This window comes from Propithecus coquereli, unplaced genomic scaffold (assembly GCF_000956105.1).
Source record: "Propithecus coquereli isolate 6110/MARCELLA unplaced genomic scaffold, Pcoq_1.0 Scaffold869, whole genome shotgun sequence".
Taxonomy (NCBI): Eukaryota; Metazoa; Chordata; class Mammalia; order Primates; family Indriidae; genus Propithecus; species Propithecus coquereli.
This window is the reverse complement of record NW_012154940.1, coordinates 372,600-399,109: the sequence shown is the minus strand read 5'-3', so window position 1 is coordinate 399,109 and position 26,510 is coordinate 372,600. Positions and strand designations below refer to the sequence as shown.

General features: G+C 58.7%; 1 protein-coding gene across 1 annotated transcript in view; it reads left to right on the top strand.

The window, feature by feature from the left end:
• RPTOR (regulatory associated protein of MTOR, complex 1) overlaps positions 1-26,510 on the top strand; it is a 264,169-nt gene that overhangs the window by 192,327 nt on the left and 45,332 nt on the right. Inside the window, exons 11-19 of the mRNA XM_012664182.1 lie at positions 54-137; positions 955-1,065; positions 10,896-10,970; positions 14,097-14,162; positions 14,576-14,767; positions 16,823-16,963; positions 21,085-21,202; positions 22,070-22,210; positions 22,654-22,812. Coding sequence (XP_012519636.1) covers positions 54-137; positions 955-1,065; positions 10,896-10,970; positions 14,097-14,162; positions 14,576-14,767; positions 16,823-16,963; positions 21,085-21,202; positions 22,070-22,210; positions 22,654-22,812 — 1,087 coding nt within the window. The remainder of the gene's footprint in view (positions 1-53; positions 138-954; positions 1,066-10,895; positions 10,971-14,096; positions 14,163-14,575; positions 14,768-16,822; positions 16,964-21,084; positions 21,203-22,069; positions 22,211-22,653; positions 22,813-26,510) is intronic.

Here is a 26,510-nt window from a genome sequence, read left to right as displayed (position 1 = left end):
GCCGCAGAGGCTCGCGCGGCCTCCAGTGGAGCAGCTTCGTTCTCGTCTTCCAGGTGCTGCTGAGCCAAGTGCACCGCCTGAGAGCCCTGGACTTGCTGGGCAGGTTTCTGGACCTGGGGCCCTGGGCAGTGAGCCTGGTACGTACCTTCCGCACGGACTCGGGGCTGGGGGCGGTGGGGGTGGAGGTCAGACTCCACAGTACAGTCTGTGACCCAAACGCAGCCAAGTGACCTGGGGCGAGTTTCCGCTGTGGGGGTGTCCCGAGGCCCCCCAAGAGCGTTCTCTGTGGTCTGTGCAACTTCCGAGGTGCCCCGTGTCGCAGGGTTTGGGTTTGGGCCTTGCCCTCTTTCCCTTCCTGGTGTTAGATTTCGCCGTCGCAGGACAGGGGTGTTGTTGGTGTGCGGCTTTCTACGGAGTGGCCCCGAGCCCCTTGTGGTGGCTCCTCCCAGCTGGAGCCTGGGTCCTCTCGCGCGTCCTCACCCTCACTGCAGACGCAGTTCTGAAGCTTCTGGTCACTCATCCTGTTAACATAGGGCAGCGGCAGTGGCCGTTTAAGATGGCAAGCGTGGCCGAGATGAAACCAGGCAGGTGTCTTTCTCCCAGGTTGACCGCAAGTGCAGAGGGGAGGTTGGAGCAAGGCGGGTGAGCGTCACGAGGAAGGCGCCCGATGCTCTGTTGCTGAGAGCGGGCGGCCACCTGCGGGCGAGGACCGTGGGCCCCCTGGCTCACGGCGGCACGTTCCTGGCCCCTAGACCCGTCCAGGCTGGAAGCCCCCGGCAGCTGCCAGGTCTGCGTCAGAGAGGAGTAAACCTGGAGGAAGCCTCTCTTCACCTTACGGGAGGCTCATTTGTTCCTGCCACGTTGCCCACACGTGCAGTGTCCCCAGTGGCTCCGCTTGTCCCCGTGCCGCCGTCCCCACAGGCACACACGCTGATGCTCTCCCTTCTCCCCCAGGCCTTGTCTGTCGGCATCTTCCCCTACGTGCTCAAACTGCTCCAGAGCTCAGCCCGGGAGCTCAGGCCGCTGCTGGTTTTCATCTGGGCCAAGATCCTCGCCGTGGACAGTGTGAGTAGTCTCTGTCCGTCCCCTCTCACGTCAGTGAGGCCAGCCCCTTCCCCGGCTTCCAGCCCCTTCCCCGGCTTTCTCCTTGAACCCGGGAGTGTACCAGCCCGCACGACAGCGGGTGCCACTGCGTGGACCCCCACGTCCTGCCCTGCCCCTTCCGTGAGCCTCACGCCTCCGGGTGTGGGTCATCACTGCCTCCTCCCGCCGGGCACGGCTTGTCCCTCCCGCTCTTCCAGGGTAAAGTGCCCCCTCGGCTGTCCCCGCTCCTGTCCCCCTTTCCCTGTGCTCCGGACCACGGCAGTCACTGACCGTGAGCAAACCTCAGGCCTGTCTGGCCCAGACCCCACATCAGCCCTTCTGTCTCCAAAGTTGCTTTTCTCTCCCCCACGCTGAACCTGTGAGTAGCAGCACCAGGCCCCGCTGCCGCCCCGAGGTGTCGGCACAGCCTCGGCCCGAGGCATCAGCGGTCACTCCCCAGGCCGCCCAGCTCCACTCTCGACGCGTATCAGCCCCGGCCTCGCGGCTGCTGGGCCCTCCCATCTCGTGCTCTCCCCACAAAGACCGGGCCCAGTGCCTGGATCCGGCTGTGTGCTGAGGTCTGCAGGTGACACCGAGGTCACCTCCCGTCAAGCTCGCAGTCGGGTGGGGACGTGGTCATAGACAGACCCTCTGCTGTGGGGCAGCACACCCCACAGGGCGCGCACCACGCGCAGGCGCGTGAATGAGAAAGAAACTGCGGTTTATCGTGCGATGGCTTCCGTCCCGCCGCTCAGCAATGCGAAGGCATGAACTGACCTCGGAATAAGTACGCTGAGCGAGCGAGGTCGGTGAGAGAATGCGTGCCGTACGGTTGCATTTGGGTAACGTTCTGGAACATGCGAAGTCGTCTGTAGCCCCAGAGAGCAGATCCTACTGCTTAGGGGCAGGCGAGTGTGGGAGGACAGGTGACAGAGGGACCCAGGAACTCCTGAGGGGCCGACTCGATGCCTCGATTGTGTGGTGGTTTCACATGTCCCCGTGGTACCTGTGTCCACGATTACCAGACCCTACACTTTAAATATGTGTGACTTCTTGTATGTTACTTGTACCTCAGTGAAGCTGTTAAAAAATTCTAATTGTGGAACAGTTGGCAAGGAACTGTCCTGTTCCCTTCTAAATTTTCCATCCAAGAAAGACCAAAAAAAAAAAAATACGGGGGCTGGGCGCAGTGGCTCCCGCCCGTCGTCCCAGCACTTCGGGAGGCCAAGGCGGGAGGATCCCTTGAGCCCAGGAGTTCGAGACGAGCCTGGGTAGCAGAGGGAGACTCCGTCTCCACAAAAGGAAAGTAAAACAGGAAATTGCTCTCAGAGCTGATGATACTGACCCTTGAGGGTAGTTCTTGGTTGGATCCTGGATCCAAAGGCAGAGGCTTATAAAGGGCACGACGCGAACCATCAGGAGAACTTGCATCTGGACCGGGTGTCGGGGAATGGTCTGTATCTGTGTTATGTTTGTTAGGAATGATGATGGTTTTGTGGTTATGGAAGCAAATGTCCTTTTCCGTAGGAATATTTCAGGCAAAGCATCACGCTACCTGCAACTTCCAAAAAGTGTAGAAAAATTCAGGGGGAGGGGGAGGGAGAAAGCAGTGTGGCAGAATATTTTTAAAAATTGTGCTTAAGGTCAGTGACGGGGTCAGAGGTCAAAGACAGCGTGACTTGTAGGTGAGAGAACGTGGAACATGTGGCCAGCTCTGTGCTGTCTGTCAGTCACGCGCAAGGCTGGTGATGGTGGATTTCTAATGACTTCCTCAAGCCTGTTGTCGTCCTTGGTCTATCTGCCAGTTAACAAGATTAAGGAAGGGGGCAGTTAACTAAGGACTCCCGTAGGCGAGGTTCCAGTTAATCGAGGTTCTTTCGTAGACACAGTTAATATGCAATTCAGACAGACTTTCCCCGTGATAGTTAATAAGGTTGTATTCGTAGTACCGCCAGAGAACACCAAGGGCACAACGCCAAGGAATTTGGAAAAGCGCTGTGTGTCAGTATTTATGAAGTCAGTCCAGATCTGGGGACGCGGAGATGCTTCCCCGTGTGCGTGAACTGCCGCGGTGCGGAGAAAGAAGCCACCCATGAGTGACAGACAGATAAGAGATCAGCAGGGCTCTGTTTCTGCGGCCCCATGTCTGCGCCAGCTCTCCGTCCTAATCGCGAAATTCCTATTTTCTCTGCGAAGTAATTTCATCACAGTTCATTCGCTCTGACATTAATAGCCTCTGCGCTTCCTGTTCCTCCACGTCTTCCCCTCCTCCCCCTTCCTGACTCACGCTCTAAATGCAATTGAAAAATGCAAGGTTGGCTTTCTCTGTCCCCCAGCAATGGCGCACATCCCCGGCTTCTGAGTCTGGTCAGCTGACTGGAGAGCAAGCCTCCGAGAACCCGAGAGGCCGAGGTCCCACGGCGGAGGGCGTGCCCCGTAGGGGCCGGTCTTGCTAGGACGTGGGCAGACGGCTTTGCCTCCTACGTGTGGATCTTGTTTGTTTGTGTCCTGAACTCCTGTTCCCTTAGTTTTTATGTTAATACGTTTTACCTTTTAGAACAATTTTAGATTTACAGGAAACTTGAGAAGATAGTGAATAGAGTTCCCACATATCCACAGGCAGCTCTCCCTGTCATGGGCGTCTCACGTTAGTGGGGCACATTCGTCACCGCTAATGACCTATGCTGATGGATTATCAGTCACTGAAGTCCACACTTTGTTCATATTTTCTCAGCTTTCACCCGCCTCCACTTCCTATGACCCTGGCAGTGGTGAGCGCCGCCCGGGGGTTCTGCGGCCTGTCCCGCCGTGGGCTGTGTCTGGTGTTTTCCTCGTGGTCGGACGTGGGCGCTGTGCTTGGGGAGTCACCACACGGGGGAAGTGTCCTCCAAGGGCACGTGCTCTCCGCACGCGTGTGGCTGTGACGTGCTCCTGGGCACTTTACTCCTTCATGCGGTTTCATTATCCTTTTAGGGTCTACATATAGTTCTTTTAATTTCTTTTCGTTATTTAGATTTACTTTACAAGGTTCAGTTTTGGAGTTTTATTGTCTGTGTCATATTTCTGAGATTTTCTAGCTTTCGTTCCTTCAGTTCAGCCGCTTACCAGACTCACCTTCCTGCTCTGCCATCCTGCGGCCAACTGCGGACGGACAAGGTGTGAGCGGTTCTCACCCTGCCCCCAGGCGGCTTCGCCAGTTATGCTCCGGAACGTCCTCAGGCGCAGCCCAGCCCAGATTCCATTGTCCTTCCTGCTCCTGCCTTTTTTTCTTTTTCTTAAGAGACAGGGTCTCACTTTGTCGCCCTGGGTAGAGTGCTGTGGCGTCATCACAGCTCGCTGCAGCCCCAGCTCCTGGGCTCAGGCGATCCTCCCGCCTCGGCCTCCCCAGCAGCTGGCATTGCAGGCGCCCTCATTTTAACGTAAATAATTTAATAGCTTTGATGGTCCATTTAATTTCTAAACTATGGGTTGTAACATGCAGAAAATCAACAAAATTGCAGTGTTGGGGACACGTGTTTGCAAAGACCCACATCTTAAACAGAAGCGATGCATCAGCAAGGAGGTGCTGTTCGGGTGGCTGCTGTCATTGTTGGGAGACTATCACTGCTATACAAATGGCCTCTTTCTGGCTGCCGTACTTGTTAAACGAGGCGGCTGCTTTTCAGAAGCCCTCAGAATTGGTTTTACTCTGTGGGGCAGATTCAAATGCACCCTCACACCGTCCCTGGAGAACTGTGGACCCAGAGAGCAGAGGCCCTGCCTCGCCCTCCCCTGGGAGCCAGCCTCAGGACCCGGCCCCACCCGGCCCAGCGCCGGGTCAGGCCTCAGAGACCACCACCCGGGAAGAGACCAATCCCAGGCGGATGTGCATGGCGGGGATGGGCCAGGCTGCAGCAGGGTCTGTTTGCCTGTGCCCCACCGGGGACACAGGAGGTGTCTCGCGGGAGGGAGGCAGTTGTTTTCAATTGCCGTGAGGTTGCCAAGAATGAAATGAACAGCAGAGGGAGGAAGCAAAAGATGGTCGCTGTCCCCAGCTGCCCCTGTTGGAGCCACTGGCTCCTGCCAGGCCACTCAGCCCACACCCTGGGCAGATCGGACTGGGCGCTGCTGGGCGTGGCAGTTGGCCCCTTGCAAGATGGATGGGCGCAGCGGGGCACTTGCAAGTGGAGGCGGAGAGTCAGCCATGCCGGGGATGTCGTCGAGGCCCCTGTCTGTGCCTGTCGGGCTGCTCCAAGTCGCAGCGAGGCCCCCTGGGTTTGAGCGAGGGAGGGCTGGGACGATGCTCAGCCATAGGGAGGCCCCACCACTGCAGCCTGGGGTTCTCGGGGGTCTCGGCTTCTGGAGGAGGCCCACAGGGCAGCCCCTGCCTTCCGTGGGGGTGCAGCGAATACGGTGCCTTTTTCTGATGGGAACAGAAAGACCCTCCCTCTTCCTGCTTGTGGTCGGCTCCTGTCCCCTCAGCTCTTGCTCTGTGAGTGTGATGAAGATGGCAGCCACAGGGACGTGAGGCCAAGGCTGGTCCACTGTAGGGTCCAGAGAGCAGCAGCTTGGACGCCTGTCCCAGCCCAAGACTTGGCTGCGTCCGCGCCTGCCCGCAGTTCCCAGGGGCTGGAGGGGGGTTGACAGCGCTGGACCGTCCCGCCGCCCCTCGCCCACAGATGGAGTGAGTCTTCGTGTCGCAAGCAGTTACTGGTGTGATTAGCACACGACCAGGAGCTGCGACGTTCCTCCGCAGCAAACGCTGATTCGTTTGTTCATTCAGCAAACATCTCCTGAGTATCTGACGTGAACCAGCCCTGCTGCCTCCTCGGACGACAAAGGGTGATGCCGCAAATGCCCATCCTCGCGGTGAAGTCTGGCCCAGAGGTGGAGGGTGCGGATAGCCAGCTTAGATGCGGGGACTCAGTGATCTGGTCAACAAAGCCCCGTGCGCACAGATGTCCCCGGCTGGGGGAGAGACGGCATCATGGGACAGAGAGCACGCGCCCGCGGTCTCCGAAGCAGGTGGGTGGGCGATGGCAAAGCAGACCCAGCACGCCCAGGGCTCCGAGGAGGTGAGGAGGAAGGATGAGATGGATTTCTTCATTCAGAAACATTCACGGGTCACCCCGATCATCACACTGCTGGTTATTGGTGCCAGACTGAGGAATTGGTCCCAGCGTCAGGTGGTGGAGGACCTTGTGTATCATGACTTGGTTGACCGTCGGGGACAGAGTTTAAGGGCCTGCGGGAACAGTGTTAGGTCTGTGCCAGAGAAACAGGCAGTGCAGCGAGTTCCGGGAACGCAGACGAGTCCAGCATAGCAGGCAGGGGACGTCGGTTGAAGGCTGTTCTCGGCTGCAGCGGCCCGGCGCGGGGGTGGGCGAGCGCGCTAGCGATGACGGGTGTTGGCAGGACCGTCCCAGTCTGGACCTTTCCATAGCGCTTCAATTTTCCATCCCTGAATATTGTACAAATTTAGGACATGTACAAAAAGGAGATGGAAAGCATGAAGGCTTTCGCGCGTGTTTGTGATTTTCACAAAGACGCCAGTTATGACATTCACGGTCTCTTCATTTGAGCTTTACTGTAGACACAGGAACATCTAATGAGAAGAGCTAAAGGGCTTTTAAAATATTTAAAGTAATAAACCATTTGTGGGAAATGAAAACATGTATATAAAAATATATGTATGCGTGTATACATATATATATATTTTTTTTTTAATAAGTTACTCACTTGGCAGGTGGGCATGGTTGTGCCGGGGTCGAGGCATTGGGAGGAAAGTGCGTCTTTAACTGCCGGCGGATGTTCTGCTGGATTCACGAAGAACAGTGAGCAGAAATCCCTGCTCTGGGGCCATTTCCCAGGGGCTGCTGGTTCTGTGGCCACCCACCCTCGTTGGAGCTCTGGGCACGTAAACCTCTCGGCCTGGTGTTGCGTCTGTCTTTAGATGGGCTCCCCGGCGGCATCCCAGCCCGACGTTAACCGTCTGCCAAGGCTCAGTCTCGAGCCGTCTTCTCTGCTGGAAACTTCCGTAGCTTTCTAGCACCACCACGTCTTCCTCGTCGCAGGGAGCAAACTCCTGTGGCCGGTGGGCGGAAGCGAGGTCCTGCGTGTCAGTGATTCTCCATGTCCACGTCAGAACGCAGCGGCGTGTGCCCGGTGACGTTGCTCAGGGCTGGCGTTATCGTCCCGCCTTGATAGGCTGTTTAAGCCTCGCGTGGGGCGCGGTGGCCCGTCAGTCCGTGTTCAGTCTGTGCACTCTGCTGCTCCGCCAAGTAGACCCGTCATCTGTCTCGAGGAGAACGAGGGGGTCCCTCCCCACACGAGCGTCGGAGGACGGCCCTGGCCTCACAGCCTCGCCTGCGGAAGCCGGGGCTGGGGGCGTTTGCACCCCCACCTTCAGCCGCTGCTACAACCAAACTGCTTCGTCTTTCCTCTGTCTGCGTCTCTCCTCTTCCTCGCCTCCCACAGCCCCTTTTAAAAGCACAAATCCCCGAAATCCGGGGGCACAGAGGAGACTCAACGTGGGCTCCAGCGTGCGGTGGGGGAGGTGCGGCGCAGAGAGACCATTTCACGTTCACGCTCTTTTCCTCTCCCCCACCTCCTCGTCCCTCCAGCCTGACTGCGTCATCGCTGTAGCTTGATCTGGGGGAACAGCACAGCAAGACCGGGCCTGTGGAAAGCGGCAGCCCCCAGCCCCAGCCCCTCCCCCCGCGCCGGTGCTCTGCAGCGCTGTCGTCTGTGGTTGCCTTTCTCGCGTTTGTAGTTGAAAGTCTTGTTTTCTGTTCCCTTTAATGGAGCCCTTTTGCCAAGTGCAGTCACATTAATAACTGGGGAGGGCGAGCGGGCGGCCGAGGGGCCCACCCAGGCCCTGAGCGGAGCGCACCCCGCAGCTCTGCGGCCCCCGCCCGCGCCCATGGGCTGGAGCCCCAGGTTGACTGAGAAGTCTGGGCGTATCATGAACCAGTGTATAGTGACAGACGGTGAGCGTGGAAACAGAAGGTAGGCACGTGAAGGCTGTCATCGCTGGTGGTCCCTCCGCGGCACAGCAGCCTCGTCAAAACAGAGATCTTGCAATACGTGGCAGAGGATCACCAGACTCCGTGTGCAAGGCGCGTGAGAGTTATCATTTCAAATACTCTGGCTTAGATTCAGAATCAGCAAGACAGGAATTAGTGACGTGTTATCACTGTTTGACGAGACGTGTTCAAGGAGCTTCACGGTAAACGTGTGGGCTTTGATCTGGCCTGTCGAACCTCTGGTTGAGAAACAAAGGAGCCAGGCCCCGCGCGGCGCTCCCGGCCCTCTGGCCGAGTCTGACGGGAGGACGTGCAGTCGGCACTCTTGAGTTTATTTTTCAAAACCCTCTGCTAAAGCAGGGACCCTCCCAAGCGTGTTACTTGAACACCGTGTGCTTCTTTGGCCCACGCCCCGGTGCCCGCGCTCCCTGCTCCCCACCCGCCTCACTCCCATTGCAGCAGAGCGGCCAGGTAACCCGCCGTATCGGTTTATTGATGTGAGGAGGAAACACCTCATCATAAGAGCCCCCCTGGGAAGTGGATGGGGCTTCCGGGCTGCAGTAACCGCAGGCCCCATCTGCAGAGCCACCCCTGCCCCCGTGAGTGGGGGCTGCGGAGCGGGGGGCGCTGGGGAGCTGAGAATAGATTGCAGCTTTTCTCCTGGTCCTCAGAAATTCGGTTCTTAAACCCAAGCCCCGGTTCTTTAACGGCCTTTGTCTTATGGAGTGGAGCATGCTGGGAGCTGACAGCACACACAGCCCCGCTCTGTGCACACGCGCTGTCCCAGGTGCCGCACGGCAGTTTTTCTAGGTGTCCATCCTAGAAGCCCAGTTAACGCTACGACTTCATTCCGTGTCACTGTCTCCAAGAATAATAGCACCCATGCTTGTCAAATTGCTTTTACATGTGTTATTTAATCTTTGATTCCGTGACGTGAGCACAGATTTTTAAACCTGTACGGGGTCCTGTGGCTCCCAAGAGGGAGGGCCTGGCCTGGAACTCGGTTTTGTTTCACATCCCGCCCCTGCTGCTGTTGCGCGCAAACGAAGAGCTTTTCCTCAGCACTGTGGCCTGAGCCCTCCCAGATAGTGTGCTCAGCCCCTGACTGTGCAGGGCGTGACCACTCGCCTCCCGCCCAGAACCAGCACTTGCAGAAGCACCCCCTGGACCAGCCAGCCCTGCGTGACCGTCGCGGCTCCTGGTGGTACAGCCTCAGAGCCCAGCCAGCTCCTCAGGCCACACACGAGACCACATTTCTTCTGCTATGGGGACGCCCTTTCCTCTGGGGGACTCGTCTCCCCTCCATCCCCCGGGCCCTGTCCCTGGGCCTCCGTCCTGCCCTCCATACTCCGAGCCTCTGCCACCTGCTTGTGCAGGTCCTCAGTTACCACCCAACACGCATGTGCCTGGGTCCCTGGTTACCACCTGACCCGCGTGTCCCTTCTCCTCTAAGTGTCCGCTCTGACCAGGCTCCGCGCTCCAGACCCGTGTCCACTTTCCTCCCGACAGCTCTGTTGTGTGTCTCGTGGGTGCAGTGTGCCCACGTTGGACTCTCCGTCCCCTTTAATCCCTCTGCGATGAGCATGGTGTCCCCCCTTCAGTGGGCTGCCCCATCCCACTCAGATCCTCACGTCTCTGGGTCACCCCGTCCTTCTGTCCTTGTCGCCCACATCCTCAGCTGCCCCTGGCTGCAGTCTGGCTCCTTCTGGCTCAGCCCCCACTGCGGGTGCCAGCATGACCTGCCCGACCTGTGGCCCGCCGCTCTGTCCCTCCCAGGCAGCAGCTCCTGCCAGGCTCTGCGGCACCTCTTGGCCCTGTGCCATCTGCCTCTGGCCATCCCTGTCCCTTTTTCCTCCCACCCCCATGATCCAGGACTGGACCTGCCATTTCCTAGCAGAACCAGGTCCCCTCTTGCTGTTCCTGCCCTTGAGAATTGCCCTTCCTCCTTTGGATAATCCTGTCTGCTCCTCTGCTTAGACGGCTGCTCTAGAAAGCATGCGCCCCACCCCCTCCCTAGCTCCCCAGCCGCGGCACCGCTGCACGTGGTCACTGCTCCTCCAGGGACGGCAAGCAGGGCGGGAACACACCTGTATCTCCAGGACCGAGCCACTGCTCACTGCTCGGCACATAGCAGGGCCTCAGAAATGTGTGACGGGTGACGACTGCATGGGTGTGACTGCGTTTACAGGTGCAGGCTGAGTGGAGGAGTTGGAAAGAACTGCATAGCTGACAGCTTCTTCAGCACTTAAAATTAAACCTCCCACCTTGGAGCTGCTCCTCGGGGTTAAGGAGTTGGGCCTCTAAAAAACACCCGTTCAGACATAGCCGTGTGACACAAATAATGTGTATTATGTTTGCATAGATTATTGGTTTTCAGTATTTTAGAAGTACAAGCAAAACTGCGAAAAAGGCTTTGGCAGGGTCTACAAAAACGGGGCAGGTTCCAGGTGTGGGACACGTTCCGGGGAGGGCGGGAGTGTGGGCCCAGGACAGCAGGAAGGGGCCGTGGGCGGGGCTGCAGGGCCCTTCCACCCTCAGGTAGCCAGAAGGCGTTTTTCAGAGACTGTCTTGGATGCTTCACATCTGAGAAGATGTAAGACCTCAGTCCTTTTCCCGCAGCCCGGGGAAATATGTCGGCAAACAACGACGCTGGCTATCTTTCAAATGAAAATCAGACTTGAGAGGAGAAAATAATTGAGGCAGAAAGTGTTCGTTGCCCACTCACTTGCTCGTGTGTGGCAAGAAGCCCGGGGCGTCCCCTCCAGGCCTCTGCACTCACGGCTTCCCTCCTGTGTCTTCTCTCCCCAGTCGTGCCAGGCGGACCTCGTCAAGGACAACGGCCACAAGTACTTCCTGTCGGTCTTGGCAGACCCCTACATGCCAGTAAGGACTGGGCGCCATTCCCTTCCGGCTGCCTCGAGACTGGTGTCGCTTGTCTCCAACTGCATGTCTGGCTGTCGTGAGACCTTTCACAGGGGTGGGAGGAGAAGGGTCCCCCCTCAGGGCTCACTGGCCCCGGGAGAGGGTCCCGGCGGGAGGGGCAAGGCCAGGTCGTGGAGGCGCCTTGCCACTCGGTCAGTGCTGCTTTGTTCAGTGCCACAGCAGCGCAGCCATCGTGTCATTTGTGTCTCCGGCAAGAGGTGCGGTTAACCTGGACACGCAGGTTGGTTTCGCCTGGTTTACGTTAGTCCTTTCTCACTGGCGCTTCTTTGCAATGTGGGAAAATCTGCTCCTCCTGGCACGCACCCGCCGCTGAGAGTAACGAGGGCCGCGACGTCTGTGATGCAGCGGGCCTGGAACTCGAGGAGGCACTGATTCGCCTTATTTCGGGAAGAAAGAAAGAAGAAAAGAGATTTAAAGTTTAAATTTTAAATACCTTTTATTGCATTAAATTGTTTAAGAATTAGTAATCCATGGATAGGGTATATAGTAACATCCCGTAAATGCTTCATAATTAATTCTTTTACTCCCGACCTCTAGCTCCCAGCGTAGTAATTAGAACAAAGCAGAGACCCTAAATAAGTATTTAATATAACTTAATTTTGCCAGAATATTTAAGTATATCAGCTTATTTACACATTCTTAGGTACCTTTGTTCGTACAAAGGAACTTTTGTTTGTAATTTCACCCTCTGGTTGGTTTTCTAAACTAAATGATTAAAAAAAACTGAAAATATTATAAATAGGACCGTTACCTAAAAGGTAGATGGTACCATATGCTTTAACTTGAGTGTTGTATTGAAACATCATCGTGGCAGTTAAAGTTCATGAGAGTCTGGAAATCTTCACACCCCTGTTCTTCGAGGAAAGCGTGACTGCAAATCAGACAACGAGGAAGCGCAAACTGGGATCAGTGCACGGTGACGGGCCGGGCCCCACCCCACCGCACCGTGCTGGCCCCAGCACACAGCCAGGTCTAAAAGAAAGAAAAGGAAACACCCAGGGCCAGAGTCTGCAGGGAGAGGTCCAGGAGCGCCGTGGTGGGCAGCAGACGTGGCCATTGTGGCAACCCCGAGGGTTTCCGTGCCGCACCCAGACCCTGAGCCCTCACAGGACCTGACCCCAGGCAGGCGGCCCTGCTGAGCGCGACAGCCCCACTCCAGCTGGGGCCTGCAAGACGGCACTGTCCCCTCGTTGAAAGAAGACTGGCAGACTTGCCCCTGCTTCTGAGAACGTGCGCTTCCCCACGTCTGGGTGGAAAGGAAAAAGAAGGGCTTTCATGAAAAATTGAAACCTCAGGCGCGTCCTACTCGTAGGGTCCGAGTTCGTGCTACCCGTGTGCGTGACGCAGCAAGGAATTAACACGAACCCAGGATCCTTGAATCTTCTGGGGTCCCGGAAGCAGCACATGCAGAACCTTCCTGTGGGGATACTTGCGGCGTAGACTCGGGCCAGAGACACACCCTGCACCGAGCCCCAGGTCAGACCAGCCACGTGAGGGGACGGGAGCCTTGGCACCCAAGAGCGGAAACAAGGGAGCTGGCGAGAAAGATGATAAAGTTAATGGAGCATTTTTCAAATGATCGAATAAAAACAACTTGGATAATTTTGCCAAACAATAAGCCATTGTGGAGTTTCTTCGGGGATGTTTTTGTGCCTGTTATGAGAGAACAATACAGTCTCTGCTGCTTACTCATCCTCCAAAATGATAAAGATTTTTTCCTAATAAATAGATCTGGAAAAAAAATAGAACCTGCAATGGAAGGAAAGACGGTTACTGCTGTTGGAAACTCAGTAGGTGAATTAGACAGCAGAACAGACACAGCCGAGAAGGGAGCTGGGGAGGAAGTGACCTGCGGTGACCTCTGGGAAGTGAGCAGGGAAGCCGGGGGGAGGCGGGAGGGGAGGTTGGCAGGGCTGAGGAAGGTCGCTGCACGTCCAGCGTCTCTCCGGAACGGCAGAGTAGAGGAAGCAGAGGAGGAGTGGTGTTTGATCAGAGAATGACCGGGAATTTTCCAGATTTGAAGAAAGAAACGAGTTTTCGGATTTAAAGAACACAGAGAACCCCAAGAAGTGTAAATAAAAACAGATTCACACATAGACACATCATAATGAAAGTAGCAAGTATCATAAATTTTTAAAATGAAGAAAAATCTTAAAGGCAACTAGAACGAACAGAAAGGTTATCTGCAGCGGGGCGGCCAGGGGCACAGACCGCGGACTCCATCAGCACCAGCAGGTGACAGAAGGGCCGAGGCTGCCAGCCTGGACTCCACCCTCCAGAGTGGGGTGACAAAGACTGACAGTTTGCCACTGTCCGGCCCTCGGAAGATTCCGTAAGGACTGTTGGTCAGGGAGGGGGAGACTGAACCCAGAGGGAGGAGTGGGGTGCAGGAAGCCGCACGGCGCAGACGCGGGCAGACACGTGGGCGTGTCCGAGTGGCCGCGCTGTCGGAATGAGCGCCAGCGTGCGCCGATGTGAGGGTTACACGTGCGGAGGAACGCTGGAACTAGGACACCCTAAGAGTCTCACATTAACCGCAGGGGAATGTAGAACCCATTAGACTGTTCAAAGCACATGTACAAAATGTAAGGCACCATTAAAAAGCTAAAAAATAACTGATTCCCAAGTGAACGGAGGAGCAGAGGAAGGAATGGAAATTGATCAGTCCGGCGGAAGAGCAGAAAGGAGGAAAGCTGAAGCAAAATTAGAATGGCGGCTTCATTCATTTTGCTACAAAGGGCTCGACTAGAGGACGGATGCCGAGCTGGAACGGGGCCGCGCGGGGGTCGGGAGCTTCCTGTTGACCCACACGACCCACCGCCCGACCGCGGAGGAGGAGGCCCCGTGTCTGTGCCATTCTTGGAAGTGTGTCCACTCGGGCGAGCCCAGTGCTGACAGGCCTTTTTAAAAGGTTACTCTTTCTTGTAGAGCCCAATCAAAATTCAGCAGTCCGGCCAGCTTTTGTTACTTTAATTATGCTTCTGGCTTATCACAAAGGTTGAGGATAACTTGGTGCTTCGGGAATGAACCTGGGCCACGAAACCAAGGCTGGTTTTTGTTTTCCAGGCTGAACACAGGACCATGACAGCGTTCATTCTCGCTGTGATTGTCAACAGCTATAACACGGGACAGGTGGGTACCACAGCCGCTCCCAGCCCCCGGGCCCTCCCTGGCGTTGCAGAACGTGGGCTCGTGGTGGGACGCACTGAGAAGCAGGTGTAGCCCGCGCCCTGTGTCCAGAGAGGAATTGCTGCTCTGAACGTCCAGGGACGCGGGCAGCCTCGGAGGGAGGGTGCCAGAGCACGCCAGCCACAGGGAGATGCCAGGGGAGGGCGCCCAGCAGAGGCCAGACCCTTCCCCTTCAGCTGGCCAGCCCACTGCTGGGCAACTCTGAACTGGCAGGATTTAAAATGTGGAAAATTGAGCAAACCTGAGGTGTGATTAACAAGCTTCCCAAGAAGCAGCGGCGACCGTCATCCCAGCCAGGCACCCGCCACGTGCGGGCTCCACGGCCGAGGACCACCCGTGTCGTCTCCCTTCTGCAGGAAGCCTGCCTTCAGGGCAACCTGATCGCCATCTGCCTGGAGCAGCTCAGCGACCCGCACCCCCTGCTGCGCCAGTGGGTGGCCATCTGCCTGGGCAGGATCTGGCAGAACTTCGACTCGGCCAGGTGGTGTGGCGTGCGGGACAGCGCTCATGAGAAGCTCTACAGCCTGCTGTCCGACCCCATTCCAGAGGTAAGTCCTGCCCACAGAGGTGGCCCGAGTCCCAGAGTCCTCCGGGACGTTGCTGGGCAGGGTCCGTGGGAGCCACGCAGCGGTCTGCTCGCGCTCGAGGCCGCTCTGCAGCCGAAACGTCAGAGGCCACACACGGTGCCAAGGGCGCCACAGTAAGACCTCCCTGAAGAGAAAGTCCCGCAATTGGTGACGTCGTCTGAACCAAGTGCGCGCCTGTGTGCGGTGGCGCAGCTGCAGGCAGCGGAGCGCCTGGTGTCACCTCAGTGGCGAGGGGCACGGGCCCCTGGCGCTCCCTGTCCGCGGTGCTGCCATCCGTCCCCACTGCGGCCTGCGAGGCAGGGGCCGGTTGATCTTCTCTTCACGGAGAAGAGGACGGGCCGCCGCTCTGCCCGGTGCGGCTGGAGGCAGTGCTGGGTGCTCCCTCAGCCAGGCAGACCTGCCCGCCCCACCCACCGCCAGGCCCCCGTGGGCGGGAAATGAGGGACAGAAGCCCTTTGGGCTGGAGTGTGTGTTACCTGGGTTTCCTGCCTTTCCCTGAATGGCTGAGGGCTCCTGGGACCCTCACTCCTCTCCTGTCCTTTTTCACCCTTGGCGGGTGGCTGTGGGCCTTCCTGGTGCTCAGGGCTTAGCCACGGATGCCGCTTCCTTCGTTACTGCCTGAGGGTGGTGGTCCTCGGTGACACCTCCACACCGGCCGCTGAGCCCCATCTCAGGCAGCCACCTCTCCCCAGGCCTGTCACGTGGTGTCCTGCTCACCCCCACACCCAGAATCAAACCACAGCTCTGCTCCGCCTCCTCCCCGGCCCTCCTCCTCCCCTCCAGGACTATGTACCCTCCTAGTCCCGCCTGGGTCATCACTGCTGTTCTCCTCCTGGTCCTCCCTGGGCCATCACCACTGTGCTCCCCCAGGCTTAACTCGGCCCTGCTCTCTCCGCATCTCTCCCCATCTCCCTCTCGCCTACTGCCAGCTCCTTGGCTGCCCTCTGTCCCCACTGCCTGCTGCTCCCAGGCTGCTCTGCCCACACCCGGTCAGTACCCCCATACCTCTCCAGCAGTGACTCTTGCGTTTCTCTGATGGTCCCTTGTCACGTCCCGGATGGAGCCCAGCGGCCCGGCCAGCAGAGGCAGGACAAGCCCTACTTCCCTCCCGGCCGGCCTCTGCCGAGTGGGTGGTGCAGGCAGCCCCTGTGGCTTCGGCTGCTTGGCAGGACTAGCTCCAGTTCTAGGATTAATGTTTCCAAACTGTTGTTGGAACCCAAAAGCAGTTCTAGTAACCACTGCCCAGGACACAGCTGACCTGTGAGCTGACAGGCCGTGGGAACAGTGGCCGCCACGTCCATAGACTGGGCAGTGCCTCCGTGGGGCGCGGCCTGCATTGGTGCCCTGGCCCTGTGGGGTGGGGGCTCCGGCCTCGTGGTCCTCACGCTGCGATCCTGAGTCAATCTGCGTGTCCGCGCGAGCCCCAAGGACAGACCATCTGTGCTCAGTGACAGCAGCACGGGATGAAGCCCCAGGGCCGTTGGCTGAAATTCGGGGCCTTTTCATACGTGCTGTGGTTCCTCTTCCCTCCGCCCTGTGTGGGTCCACGCTGTGCGTTCTAGAGCTGAGCGGACAGGGCCACGCCGTGCTGGAGGCAAGAGCTGCACCAGGGTCCCCGGTCTACTGGGCCGTTTCTGCCCCAGCAGCACCTGCCCCTCCTGCCGCCACCACCCACTCGCCGCGGCCCGTCCCAGCCTCCTCCCCTGAACTCCCGGCTCGTTCATCAACACACTCCATGGTGCCCGGTTTGGCCTTTTAATTCCAGAAGAGATGCAGTTCCTGCCTCCTCAGCCTGACCGCAGCTGCTGGCGCTGGGGCCGTGGGACGCCCCTGTTGTTCCCCGGCGCCTCCCCCGCAGCTGCCCCATCCACACACGTACGCTCTGGGCCCCTGAGACTCTGTTGACTGAACTCTGAACTGAACCGAACTGGATTAACTTGCACGCGGCCTGGCGGAGATGCCAGCTGGGTGTGCACGCCAGCACGGGGTGACTGACACCTGCCCCCTGCCTTGCAGGTCCGCTGTGCGGCTGTGTTTGCGCTTGGCACGTTCGTGGGCAACTCTGCTGAGAGGACGGACCACTCCACCACCATCGACCACAACGTGGCCATGATGCTGGCCCAGCTGGTCAATGACGGGAGCCCTGTGGTGCGGAAGGTAGGTGGCCCCGCCCCGCACAGCAGCAGGGAGCGCGCGCGGCTGACCCCTGCCGGGCTGAGCCACATGGCCTGTCGGCAGCAGCGAGGACTCACCTGCCATGTGCATCATTTTGAGAGCAGATCTTTAAATGTTTAATTCTCTCCACAATGCGTTTCTGCACCGGATACTCGTGTGCTTGCTTCACTTATAGACATTTTACGGGCTTTGCCTCCTGGCGGCTTGTGCAATAGGCTCCCCCTGCCTGGGAGCAGCCCCCGTCGTGACCCAAAGGAGCAGGAGCCCCCACGGGTGACGGAAGGTTCGTGTAGCGTGTCCCCTCCCCGCTCCCCTGCTTGTCAGCGAATCAGCGGGACAGTTTTATAAACTAGAAAAGTTACTCACCTGTTTAGAGGTAGAAATATCATAGATCAGTGCCCACGGTTCGCGCCCCGTAATCGCTGGTTCTGTGCAACCTGAATTCCCCACCCTGTCCCGGCCGAGACAGCTGGGGGCGGGGGACACCAGGTCACCAGCTGCTTCAGGGCGAACTTGAGGCTGCTCTCGCAGCAGAGAGTATTTTGCTGGATGGGCGGGAAAGCAGAGCTGCCCCCGGTGACAGCAGGCTCAGAGGCGGGGCTGGGAGACCGGGTTTATCAGAAGACGGGTGCGTCGGGGCATGCGTTTGGAGAGTGGCACCGTCGCCTTACTCGGGAGGGACGAGGTCTGAACAGTTTACTTCACCCAGAGTGAGAGTGGGAAGCATGTTCTGTCTCAAGTCACTAACGTGGCAGGTTTCTCATGAAATATTAAAAGTATGAAATGAGAGCCTGGTGACATGTCACTGGGTCTGACTCCGCTGTCCCCTGGCCCTGTCGGCAGCGTCCTGCACCTGGCTGCCTTCAGCTCACGCTGAATTCTTTTCCTCCATCAAATTGCCATGAGTGTCGCTGATAAAAGTGGCAAATCAAGTTTCTTTGTTAAAATGATTTTAAAGGAGGGAAAGTTTTTTTTCTTCTTTCCAAAAACAATTTAAAACTAGAGAGGATGTTAATGGCAATGTCTCTGATGTCCCAGGATCAGGAGAGTGGCCCTCAGTCCTCAGGAGCATCCCAAGGGCTTCAGCGTGGCCCTGGGCGCCCGTTCCTGGTCTGGTCCCTCGCTGCCCGTCCCAGACACGCAGGGCCCGGATGCTGGGGCGCTCAGACAGCGCTCGCCACATCGTTACTGGCTGTGTGGCTGCTTACCTGCGAGCCACATGCTGTACCTGTATCCTGTGCAGGTGTGGGGGGGTCAGAGCAGCTGCTGGCCGGGACATGTCATCTCTGGGATGCTGGAGGGCTCTTTTCTCCACTCTGTCGGCTCTGCTGCAGGCTGGGCCCAGGCATAGAGGTGGACCGTGGCCCCTGCCTTCCGCGAGCACCAGGCTAATCGACGAGGCAGATGAAGAAACGGTCATTGTACGACAGCATCGTACATGAGTGTGGCCTCAGCGGTATTCTGGAGTTGTCCGGAAGCGGCAGAGGGGCGCCTGCCCCTGTCTCGTAGGGGGAAGGGGGTCGGCGAAGGCTTCCGAGAAGAGGCCAGTCTTAACTCGGTTCTGGCAGTCACTCGTAGCCAGGGAGGCAAGGGGAGCAGGAGAGGGAAGAGGCGGGGGGCGCGTGCGCAGAAGTGCAGGGCAGGGGGGCGTGACACGCTGGGGCTGCTGTGCTCTGTGGCTGGACCGGCAGGTGGGCAGGAGGGCAGCATGGGGGAGGCTGGAGGCCAGGGCTGAGTGTCCGGCCCCGCGAGACGAGTCTTCTGTAAAGGCGTCTCAGGTCTTGCAAGTCTGTTCTAACCGATCCATTCCGTCTGCTCGTGCTCCTGTGCGTCTGCCGTGTGTCGGGCACCGTGTCCAGCACTCGGGAGGCAGCCTTGCCCTGGGGACGTTTGCACTCTAGCCGGCTGTAGGCTGCGGTTGGAGAGACGGGTGGTGTGAGCCGGAGGAGGAACACAGCCGTTGCCGGGCGGTCGGGGGCCCGAGGAGGAGGCTGCACCGGAGTCTGTGTTCTCGCCGAGGGGCCCGCTGCAGTCTGCACTCGCCCGTCCCCTCTGTGCCGAGGACCACGTGTGCACGCGCCGCTGAAGGGAGCAGGTGCGGGGGCCCGCTGGTCCCGGAGACCCTGTGGGTGTTGAGCCCTCCCCGAGCCGACTGCCTCTTCCTGCTGCCTATTCTTTGATGGGGGCCCTGCTGTGAGCCAGCTTTGGGGCCGAGGACACGGCGTGGCCTAGAGACCCCGTCTGCGGGCAGCCGCCGGTGCCTCCAGCGGGGCAAGTCCGGAAGAACACGGATGTTACCGCTGTTTGTTCATACAGCAGCCTGTGTTCCATGACACAGACCACATGCGTCCTTCCTATCAGGAGCAGGGAAGATTGGTGACCATAGCATTTTAATTTGGGGACGCCATGAGGCTGTCTGCTACTGTTGCTTGTGGCGTGACCAGGGGCCGCAGTGGTGTCGGCGCAGTCCTAGTCAGCCATCAGGCCACACTCGGTTCAGGAAGGGTCGCCAGACGCCTGCGAGAGCCTGGGCCGTGTGCCCAGCAGCCACGGGGCGAGCGCGAAATGCGCTTGGGTGTGAGCGCTCGACATGTCCCTTGAATGACGGACCGCCCTGGTGGCCTTCACTCACTCAGAGGGCCCAGGACCTCGGCAGGAATCGCACTGCCGCAGAGCTGGGCACTCGCTTTCCCCGCTTTGCGTTGGAGCGAAGGGGGAGAGTCAGTGTTTTGCAAAAGCAGGTGCAGACGTCACCTTCCCCGCCAGGGCCCGGTGGGGGTTTCCTTCGTGAGAGGACCCAGCCCGGCAGCGTTTACGCCCCTCGCAGGGGTAGAGCAGGGTGGCCGTGGGGGGTTGCCCAGGGACAGCAACTTGGGCAGTGGCCACAGAGAGAATCGTGGGACCCTACCCCGGGCAGTCACCCTCGGGACAGCAGGGCGGGGGATAAAGCCAGGGCTCTGACCGGAGCAGGAAGCCCCCTGGGCACATGTCGAGAGGCCCTATCAGGAAGTGGCGGGAAAGCCGACGGCGCCAGCGGTTTACGGCAGAGGTTGGGGTTCAGGTGGGCGCTTGGGCAGAAAGGCAGAGCCAGCCTGGACCCTGAAGAGACATGGGAGGGAAGGTCCCAGAATGCGATGGGAGGAAGCCGGGAGCAGGTGAGGTCCGGGTGGGAGAGAGTGCCGGGGAGAGGGGAGGGGCGGCCATGAAGAGGCCCTGGCAGCACCTGGCCTCACCCGGGCTCACCTGGGCACTGGGCCGCCACTGCCCTCAGCAGGGGCTCCGGCCATGGGGCGGGGCTCACGTGGCAAGCACCAGGCTCTCCCCAGGCCGTGGCCGCCTACCGGGGCTCTTTCTGTAAGAGCAGGCGGCGGCGTGGGGCCTGCGTGAGCAGTGTTTCTTCCGCCGTCGCAAACCTACGTCTACTGTCGTCTCCCTTGACTGTCAGCGTCCACTGCTCACGCTCAGCACTGAACTGTCCTGAGAGAGAAGTCGCGTATCCATTTCCTTGGACTCAGGCGTTTGGGCCTAAAGATGATGTTTTAGTTCTAGAGCTTTTCCCCAGTCCCTGAAAGGGACTGGGAACTAACGCGTCTCTGAAAGTTCCACGTTGGACGGAAGAGCTTCAGCTCGTCAGCCGCGTTCTGCTGCCGTGCGCAGGGCCCGGCGTGGCTTGCCGAGCTCTGAGGTCTAATGGCAGAGGCGTTTTGGCCCCGGGTCCCAGCGTTAATCATAGCCTCAGGCTGTGACGTGTCCTGCGTGTCCCACTCTGGAGCTGTGTGGTCAGGCGTGTCCTTGTAAAGCCCCGAGCTGGGCCGTTCCCATCCAGCAGTCGGTGGCGGGTCCCAACGGGTGCTCCAGGGCATCCCTGGAGCCACTGGTGAGCGGGTGGTCCTGCCGTCCCGACAGCACTTGGCTTGTTCCGAGGCCCTGCTCTCACTGGCCGAAAGGGACGGCCCTGTTCCTACTGCTGACCTCAGAGTCTCACACCCACCTCCCATCTCCACTGGTGACTCCAGCCCTCGGCGGGGGCTTACAGGTCTCGCTGCGGCCCTTCGATGGTGTTCCAGCCTCACCAAGTATCGCTGTCCTTCTCCCTCTGGCAGGAGCTGGTGGTGGCCCTGAGTCATCTCGTAGTTCAGTATGAGAGCAATTTCTGCACCGTGGCCTTGCAGTTCATGGAGGAGGAAAAGAACTACCCGCTGCCTTCGCCAGCCGCCACAGGTACGGCGCCGCCCGCTGCAAGCCTGCTGATGGCCTGCCTGGGCCGGTTGTCGTGGCAGCCACAGCCCCTGGTCAGGATGGTGGGCCACCCCGTGGCCGAGGCCAAGCCCAGGCTCCTGGGACACCTGCCCCGAGTGGCCCCTCCCACTGCGGTCCTTGGGGCAGGAAAGAGGCCAGACTGCCCCTCCGACTCGCTTCCTTTCCTTTTACCCTTTTTGGGAAATCACACTCGTGGCGATCTTGAAGGGTGGAAAACTTGTGCAGTGGGGCTTGCAGGAGAGAACTTAGCCACCGTCCTGTGACGGGCAGAGTGGCCTCCCTGCTGTCGGCGGGTCAGTCAGGAAGCCCCTTCTCTCACGCCTGTGCTTCGTGCCGGAGGACGCAGCCCCTGCATGTCGCCATGGCTGTCTCTCCCTCAGACACGCCCCGGCAGTGGACAGGCTCGTGGTCCGTGACGGAGCGTGGCTGCTGCCAGCACGTCTGGCAAGGGAGATGGACAGTGAACTGGTGAATTTGCCCACTGAAAGCAGCGGGTGGCGGGGGGCAGCCATCGGACAGTGGTCTGGCCCGTGCCGGGGCGTGTGGTCGCTTGGCTCTGCCCTGGCCTCCAGGGCAGTGGCCACAGCCTGTGTGTACTCAGAGAGGTCACAGGTGCCACCCTGTTCCAGGTCTTCTTTACCACCCACAGAACAACGAATGGTGGTTGTTCAGCTCTGCCCCGCTGAGCCCTGAGGCCCCTCCTTGCACACTCGTCGTTGTCCAGGTAGCAGCTGCGTCACCTGCCGCCGTGGCCGCAGACTGTCCAGAGACTCCAGCCTTCCCTCTGGACGCCTGCCGGTGACACTTGTCTCTCTCCTTCCTTCCCAGAGGCTGGGAGTCTGACCCCGGTGCGGGACAGTCCCTGCACCCCCAGGCTGCGTTCCGTGAGTTCCTACGGGAACATTCGAGCCGTCACCACCGCCAGGAACCTGAACAAGTCTTTGCAGAACCTGAGTTTGACAGAAGAATGTAAGATACTGGAAACTGGCATTTGGGTTTATTTTCTGAGTCTTTTTATCTTGACGCCTGCCGCTCTGTCTCAGCCCCTTCTCCGCCTGCCGTCGCGGTATTGGGCGGCTGTGCGTCCGGAATGGTGCAGCAGGGGGTGACAGGTCACACCCAGCGTTGCCAGTGGCACTTCACAGACGCAGCTGGACAGCAGCCGCTCTGAGCTCTGTCCCCTGCGCTGCCCTCCCCGTGCCCGTCGTCCTGCGGGGAGATCAGCGAGGGTCTGTGTGCATGTGTGTGTGGGCACATGTGCATGAGCACACACACATCGCATCGCGTGTGTCTGTGCGTGTGGCGGGCTTTAGCTTTAGAGGAAAATGCACATTTCAGCCAAGCCCCTCATTGTAAGACCAGAGGAGGGCCCTGGGGGCGCCGCGCTGACCTTGCTCCCCGTGTCTCGGCAGCCGGCGGTGCGGTGGCGTTCTCCCCCGGGAACCTCAGCACCAGCAGCAGCGCCAGCAGCACCCTGGGCAGCCCCGAGAACGAGGAGTACATCCTCTCCTTCGAGACCATCGACAAGATGCGCCGCGTCAGCTCCTACTCCTCCCTCAACTCGCTCATAGGTGAGTGGCTGCGCGCCGCTCTGCGCTGGGCGCGGGTGGAGCGGTGGGAGCCCTCTGCGCTCGGCAGGTGGGCGTCGAAGCCATCGAGGCCCTGCTCTGGGAAGCAGGAGAGTTTAAAGCAGTTTTACTTTGACGTAATATTTTCCAGGCCATTCCAGGGGATCTGAGCTAGTCAGCGTGGTCATGTAGGAAGGCTGCCAGAGCCTTCCATCTTTTTCTGATAAACAGATAAGAGTCCTTCACATGTGTCGAACTCCTGGTAACGTAGAAGGGCTGTTCCCCAGTGGCGGTGATTTTGCCTCCCCGGAGACATTTCGGTTGTCACAACTGGGGTGCAGTGGGGTGCTCCTGGCACGTCGTGGGCATGGCCAGGGTTGCGGCGCAGCATCCTCCGGCACCCAGGACGGCCCCATGGAGGTGTCGCTGTGAGGCTGGGGGCCCTGCGGGGGAGGCGGGAAGGGTGTCGCGCCCTCCCGAAGCCGTGCTCACCTGCAGAATCTCTTCTGAACTTTCACATCTGCCCTCCAGCAATTTGACACTTCGCTGCCTGGAAATTGAAATCTGAGTTAAGGGTCACATCGCTGATGTACAACAGGAGACGGGGACTCACGGCATTTTCTTACTGGGTAGCTGCGTTCGTCTCGAACCTGCTGGTGACGTACTTAGGACGTAACCGCGTAAGCCTCCTCTTCTCTTGTTCTGGCCGCCCCGGGTGGTTCCCAGGCTTCACGTGAATGTTTCTTTTAACACATTGACTGCCACACTAGAGAAAACATTTTTTTCCTTGGGGCCACAGTACTTTATTACAAAAATAGAATAAAAACTTCGAAAACAAAATGATCCTTTCCAATTTAATGAAAAATTTGTTATTTTTTACTGTTTTTTGTGCATGAGTTATATGCAACTTGAAAAATAGTTCTCTCAGCTGTCAAGGTGAAGACATGTGTGAGTTACATATGCTTCACGAGGCCCTGGGCTCAAAACTAGTGTGAGTTAAATACAACTCACATGGCAGTTAATGTGTTAACACTGAGAAGCATTTTAGGCCAGGGCAGTGGCTCACGCCTATAATTGCAGCACTCTGGGAGGCCAAGGCAGGAGGATTGCTTGAGGCCAGGAGTTCGAGACCAGCCTGAGCAAGAGTGAGACCCCGTCTCTACCAAAAATAGAAAACTTAGCCAGGTGGTGTGGCAGCACCTGTGGTCGCAGCTACCTGGGAGGCTGAAGCTGGAGCCGAGGAGTGTGAGGCTGCTGTGAGCCATGGCGACCCCACTGCACTGCAGCCCGGCAGACAGAGCCAGACTCTGTCTCCAAAACAGACACGAGAAGCGTTTCAGACGTGCAAAAGTTAACAGAGACTCCCGTGAGAAACAGCTGTTTCCTGTGTTCCCACCTGGAGGAATTGCAAGTCGGGTTCGAGCCCTAGAGCCCTCTGCAGCCCCATCCCCTCCAGACCGTCACGCGTTTCCCTACCTGAGCCCTGCAGACTCACGGTGCCTCTTCGCGGCCTGTAACTCGGTCTGGCCGCCTGCTCCCTGGACGGCCCTCTGAACAGCACGCAGGGTCCGGAGAAGAATTGAGAGGGCAAAGTTGAACTGCACCTGCGAGCACGTAGGAGCACCGTGCCTCTCATTTATAAAACAGAACCCAAGCCGAGAAGTATGACAGCCGTCTGTCCCCTCGGGCCATCGAGAGCTCCCATCGAGCCCCCACACCTGGTGCAGTTCTCTCTCTCTGGGCGTTTCAGATACCGAGTGGGAGCCCCTGTCGCCGGTGCGGGTTGCAGAAGGTTGAGGCTGTGGTGCTTCCAGGTGGTTTAACGTGGCGAGGCTGGTCGCACGTGCGCAGGCCCCGCCAAGGCCCTGGGTATCGCCCTCCAGCTGGGGGCCCAGAGTGCAGGGGGCCTTGGCCGGCAGGGGGCCCAGCCCCAACTCCGGTCTAGCACGTGGCTGCCATCGCTTACGGGTGAATACCACGTTTATCCTCAAGACTGTTTCTGGCTGTGTGAGGATGGAGAACGCTGTTTCGCTGGAGCCGCACCACGCCGAGCGCTCCTCCCCGCCACACGGAGGACACGGGCTCGTCTCCGTGGGTTTTTCCGTCTCTGCCATCTCTTTCCTTCCTTTCTCAGGAAGCTGAGCCCCACGTTGCCGACACCCTCCTCCTTTCACAGTCTGATTCCTGAACGTTTTTTTTTTGTTGGGGGCACTTGGTTTTTTTTTTTTTTTCTTTCAATTTTTTCGGGAACTTTGGGGGGAGAAGTTTCGAAATGAGCTGGAGTTCGGGAAGGAAAGTTAAGAAGCACAGCAGCTGCCCTCCAAGGCGGCCTCATCACACCCAGAGATGTTGCTCTCACCACCTGGGAACTCAGCGCATGCGCAAGCGTTGAAACTCCATCTCCTACGCAGGCTCCCACTACGCGAAGCGCTCGCCTGCTTCAAGCCAGTTTCTTCTTCCATTTCAACCGAAGAACAGCGATCTTTTCACCTCTTCCTTGGATATTGAGAAAGTTTTCAAAACCGTAGCACCTAGAATGTCGTCACTCCCACCTGCAACAGCAGAACCAGCCCTCCAGGAGCCCCGCCAGGTCCCCTCCGCCTCTCTGTGCTCCGCCCACCGTCCGTGTCCTCGGTCACAGACACCCACACTGGAGGAAGCCCCTGGGCAGGACCCCGGCTTCCTCCCATCACTGCGGAGCCCGCATGCCCACAGGTGCTGCACGCAGTGGGGATGGGATAGATGTGCAAACCTCAGCTGGAACCGGGATCTCTGTTCTGCCCCAGCTCTGGACTCATCTTTGGTGTTTCCGCCCCACCCGTCTGTCACTCGCTGTCTGGCCTGACACACAAGGATCCCCAGATCAGTCCTTCCCGTTGCCAGGCCCTTGAGACCCCGCGGGGAGCACTGTCGTCATTCCTGTTCCCTGAGGAAGAGCTGAGCCGAGGGCCCAGGCCAGCGGCGGAGCCAGGAATCCCTCAGCGGCCGGAAGCCCTGCCCCAACCCTGCTCTCGGCACCTGAGCCTGGGGTTCGAGTGCTCACCCCTCCACCTCATCCAAACCTGGGAGTCAGAACCACTCCCCTTGGAAAAGAGAGGGGTGGAGAGACCCGAGTCTGGAAACGTGGGCACCTCCCAGGTGCCGGGAGACCCACAGAGCAGCGGCCCCCAGCCCCGCCCAGGCCTCTCGGAGCCGTGCGCATGATGGCTGCCATGCTGCCCCTCAGCGCTGATGCGACAGGCCACAGCAGCCTCTCTCCGTTCTTTCCTATTTTTGTTTTTATTTTTTTCTTAGAGATGGGATCTCACTAAGTTGCCCAGGCTGGATTCAAATTCCTAGGCTCGAGTGATCCTCCCACCTCAGCCTCCCAAATAGCTGGGACTGCAGTTTCCTTTCTTCCCAGGCACCGGGAAGTCCTAAAAGGAGCGTCCTCTGCGAGCCCTGCGCTCGGGTCCGGACCCCACGGCAGCGAGTCCGGGTTTCAGGGTAGAGGAGGTGCTGGTTTTTGCCTTCACTGAAGAAAAGCTGGCATTCGATCCACAAGAAGAATGCTAAGCAGGGTTGCTGCCAAAGGAACTGCACGAGTCCCGAAAGAGGGTTTTACGACCCATTAGTTTTCTTCTTGTCGGAAAAGAGGAGTGAGAAAATGAACAGCGTTGTTTTCTGATGTCACAAGATTAATTATGTTTTTAGAGCAAAAG